We start from the raw sequence: 3,790 nt of genomic DNA, 5'->3' as shown, positions 1-3,790 counted from the left end.
TTTACTCCAAGTTTGATTGTGTCCACTATTAGGACCATTAATGTGAATCTTGCAATTTTTTTTTTCCTTTCAATTAAAAAATCTTTTACTAACAACACCTTCACATCCTTGATTGTTCACCCATTCCTCATTTGAACAAGTAGCAACTTAAACAAAATGTACCACCTTTGAAATACTATTTTTAATCAATTAGTATATAATCATTAAACCAAATTATATTAAATCTGGTTGACTTTAGTCTAAATTTTTGAAATGGAAACCCAACTTTAAAAACCTAAAAGACTATTTACCAAACTTTAAATAATATTTCTTTTTAATGAAATTTTTAGGGACTGCAAAAAAAAAAAAAAAATAAAGAAAATAAAATAAGACAAATATATATAACATATTAAAAACAAAGTGTTTTTAAGTTTAAATTCATTTTCGCAGGGAGTTTCCCTTGGGCATTTATGAAGTCAACAAATAGAAAGTCAAACAAACAATACTTTTGTCCCAAAACTATCATACACAAAAAAATAATAATAAAAAAAAATAAAGAAAAAAATTGTTATTATTTAATTCCCCCAACCATATTCCTCAACTCTCCTCCAATTATTACAAACAAAACCCCAAAATTAACCCAATTTCCCAATTCTCCCCAATTTCCCCGATCCCACATCTCCGATCAGATTCCGATTCTCCTCCACCAGATCCGCCATGAATCCGCCGGGATATTCCGCCGCCGGCAGTCCCACCACCCCCAGAAAGAAGGAGATCCAGCTACAAGGCCCCCGCCCACCGCAGCTCCGTGTCAACCAAGAATCCCGCAAAATCAAGAAGCCGCCGCCGCACCCTCAGCCGGTTCCCCCCGGCGGCCGGCCTCCACTCCCGCCGGGCCCCGCCCAATGGCCTCAGCCTCTCATCATCTACGACATCTCCCCCAAAGTCATCCACGTCGCCGAGAACAACTTCATGTCCGTCGTCCAACGCCTCACTGGGCTGTCCTCCTCTTCCGCTGCCGCCGCCACCGATGGTGACCTCTCCCCGGCGGCAAGGCTGGCCACAATCGAGAAAGCCAGTCCCCGATCCGAAAGAGAAAGAGAAATCAACGTTAGCGATATGATGGATTTGGCAGAGGTTTCAGTGGAGTTAGGGCAAATACCCGGAATCCTATCACCGGCTCCGGCAACTCTGGCTCCGATTCCAACAGGGTATTTCTCGCCGGCGATTGAACATCAAAGCTTGGCGTATTCTTTGATTCATGAGCTGAGTCCTCATTGGCCAAGCCCTTCTGCTCTGTTTTCAGCTCCTTTGGTTTCCCCAATTTCTTCACCAAATATCTTCAACAATCTCTTTGACTTTTAAGCTAAGTTCTCTCTCTCTTCTTTCTCTCTCTAAAATATTAATCTCCATTGCCAATGCCCTTCAAAGAGGAATTTTGGTTTTTTTTTTTTTTTTATGTAGTTAATTGTAATTTGTATAACATTTTTCCTTTTTGGCAATTCATTAATTACCCTAAAAAGAATGTAGTTTTTTTTTCCCAATTTTTTTTCAATTTTTTCCCCTTCTTGCTATAAATAAATACCATTTTTAACACCTCATTGGTATTTGTAAATGTGGCATTTTCAATGTCATATATCCAATTTATGTATCCTAAAAAGGGAGGGGGGAATCCAATTTTATGATTTTTATTTTTAATTATATTTAGAGAGTATTGGAGATGTGGTTGCTTCTTTTATATTAATTAGGCGATGGGATCCAAGGTTGACTGCTTGTTAATTGCAACTATATGAATTAGATTTTTTTTCCTTTTTTATTATTATTATTTTTTTTTGTCTAAAATGTTAGTCTTTTCCATGCGTAGAATTGTTGACTTTTCCACATGTATTAGTTTTATCGTTATCATTTAATTTAATTTATGATATCATTATTTCCATATTATACCCAAATACATACGTTGACGTAAATCCTAATAAAATATCTATTTTATTATCTCTTCAATGACTTTATTATTTTTCAGAACAAATATAGTTCAATAAGTATACGAGTGTGCTAATTATCATAAAGTTTGTGATTCAAATTTCCCTACCTCTAATTGTACTTTAAAAAAAATTCATTTTTTTAAGTAAATTATTTTTAGAAAAAAATGTAGAGAAATGATCCAATGAATATCTTGAAAAGCACCAAATGTTAGTTATTGCCGAGTAATGTTGGCACAATTTTAATTTTTATAGTTTTAGCTTAATTGAGTGGTCCTATAATTTAGGCAAATCATATATAAGAAAATGTAGATTGAAACCTCTACTCTTTTTGGTTAAGACTATAATATCTCAACCAATTCAGTTCTATTTGTATTGGTAGTGTAATTTTTCGGTGAAAGCTATGAAGAAAAAAATTGAAACAAAGTTGACAAAATAGTAAGTTCACCATAATTTAAACCGTTCATGTGATCATAAGTCAACGATAATTGACTTATACACATTGGAAGTTAAAAGTTCAAATCATCATACTACACATTTGTTTAACTTTGAAAAAAGTACACATAATTTAACCTAACCATACTTTTGACCAAAGTAAATATTGCACCTTAGAGAGAGATGTTTGAAATTAATTTTATTGTTGACAATACCCAATTATACCCTTCCTGGAAACAAGCAAATGGGACAGTAAAGGGGGGTTTATTTGGGAAGATGAAGTGGATTTCCATTCAAGCCCAAGTGTGGGCCCACAATTGGTAAAATGAGAGCTGGAAGGAAGAAATATTGAAATAGTCAAACTCATATGGTGCAGTTGGAACTGGCCCATAATGAAAGTAGAATTTTCAACTCAAAACATATATTAATTTTGTCTCAAGTATAAAAATCAATTACATTTAAAATATGATTTTTATTTCCAATATTATATATATATATATATATATTGGCAATATGTGGATGTGAAAATTGAATATCTCATTTCGAAGTTTTATGTCGATTTAATTATGTGTATGTTGGGTTTTTCAAGGATTATTGTATCTATTCCATTTATAATTTTTAAAATCGTGGTTATATCTTTTTAACTATAAGTTCAACTTTGAAATTAAATTAAAGTCTAACTTTAAAAGGTATTTAATGTGTTTCTTTACTTTCAATTTTATTTAGAATAGGTTTCTAAACTTTGAATAGTGTCTAGAAATTTTGACCAATTATAAATTACCACGATATTAGTTTAAGTTAATGATATATAATGTCTTCTTAAATTAGATTGAAAGAAAATAAATGTTGATAAATCAAACAATATCACTTATCTATCATTGATCTATGCAATGATGTTGGCTAATTCAATCAAATTATGTTACTCATGGATGGACCTAAATGTTAGTTTAGTTTTGCCTTAATAAAAAAAATGGATTGAACCAAATTTAAATAATTCTAACATTTTGAAAATGTGGTGAACATTAAAGATGACCTAACTAAATCGAATGACAAAATTAAATTGAACTGAAAATTCAATTTTTATTGAAGAATCGATTTGGTTCGGTTTATCAAACCATTTATATATAATATATAATAATATAAAATCCAAAACTAAACCGGACCTATATTATACATATAACTGAACTGTTTATATATGTATAAATAACTTGCATTTTAGCATACTCTTCACGTTGAAAAATTTGAACTCCATCTCGTGAATATTAAATAATAATGAAGGTTAATAGCAAAAAAGAAAAGTTTATAAAATATTGCCAAATTTTGTTAGAGAATATGAGAAAAAAATAAATTAGCATATGGAAAGTCGTTAGAAGTTTATATGGGCAATAGTTTTGAAC

The 3,790-nt window shown here is 31.7% G+C and overlaps 1 protein-coding gene across 1 annotated transcript; it reads left to right on the top strand.

Annotated features, from left to right (window-relative positions):
• Positions 1-389: 389 nt before the first annotated feature.
• On the top strand, positions 390-1,700 carry LOC120088511 (protein MKS1-like). Its single transcript, XM_039045877.2, has one exon. The coding sequence runs from the start codon at positions 697-699 to the stop codon at positions 1,342-1,344; it is 648 nt and encodes a 215-aa protein (XP_038901805.1). The 5' UTR covers positions 390-696; the 3' UTR covers positions 1,345-1,700.
• The last annotated feature ends 2,090 nt before the right edge of the window (positions 1,701-3,790 follow it).

The sequence above is a fragment of the Benincasa hispida genome, chromosome 10, assembly GCF_027475165.1.
Source record: "Benincasa hispida cultivar pf3 chromosome 10, pf3_genome.v1.1, whole genome shotgun sequence".
Classification (NCBI taxonomy): Eukaryota; Viridiplantae; Streptophyta; class Magnoliopsida; order Cucurbitales; family Cucurbitaceae; genus Benincasa; species Benincasa hispida.
Note: the sequence above shows the minus strand (reverse complement) of the source record. Positions and strands in the feature narration are given on the sequence as shown.

Bases quoted from the DNA above. Each gene is read 5' to 3' on its own strand.
- LOC120088511 (XM_039045877.2), top strand. From the start codon at position 697: ATGAATCCGCCGGGATATTCCGCCGCCGGCAGTCCCACCACCCCCAGA.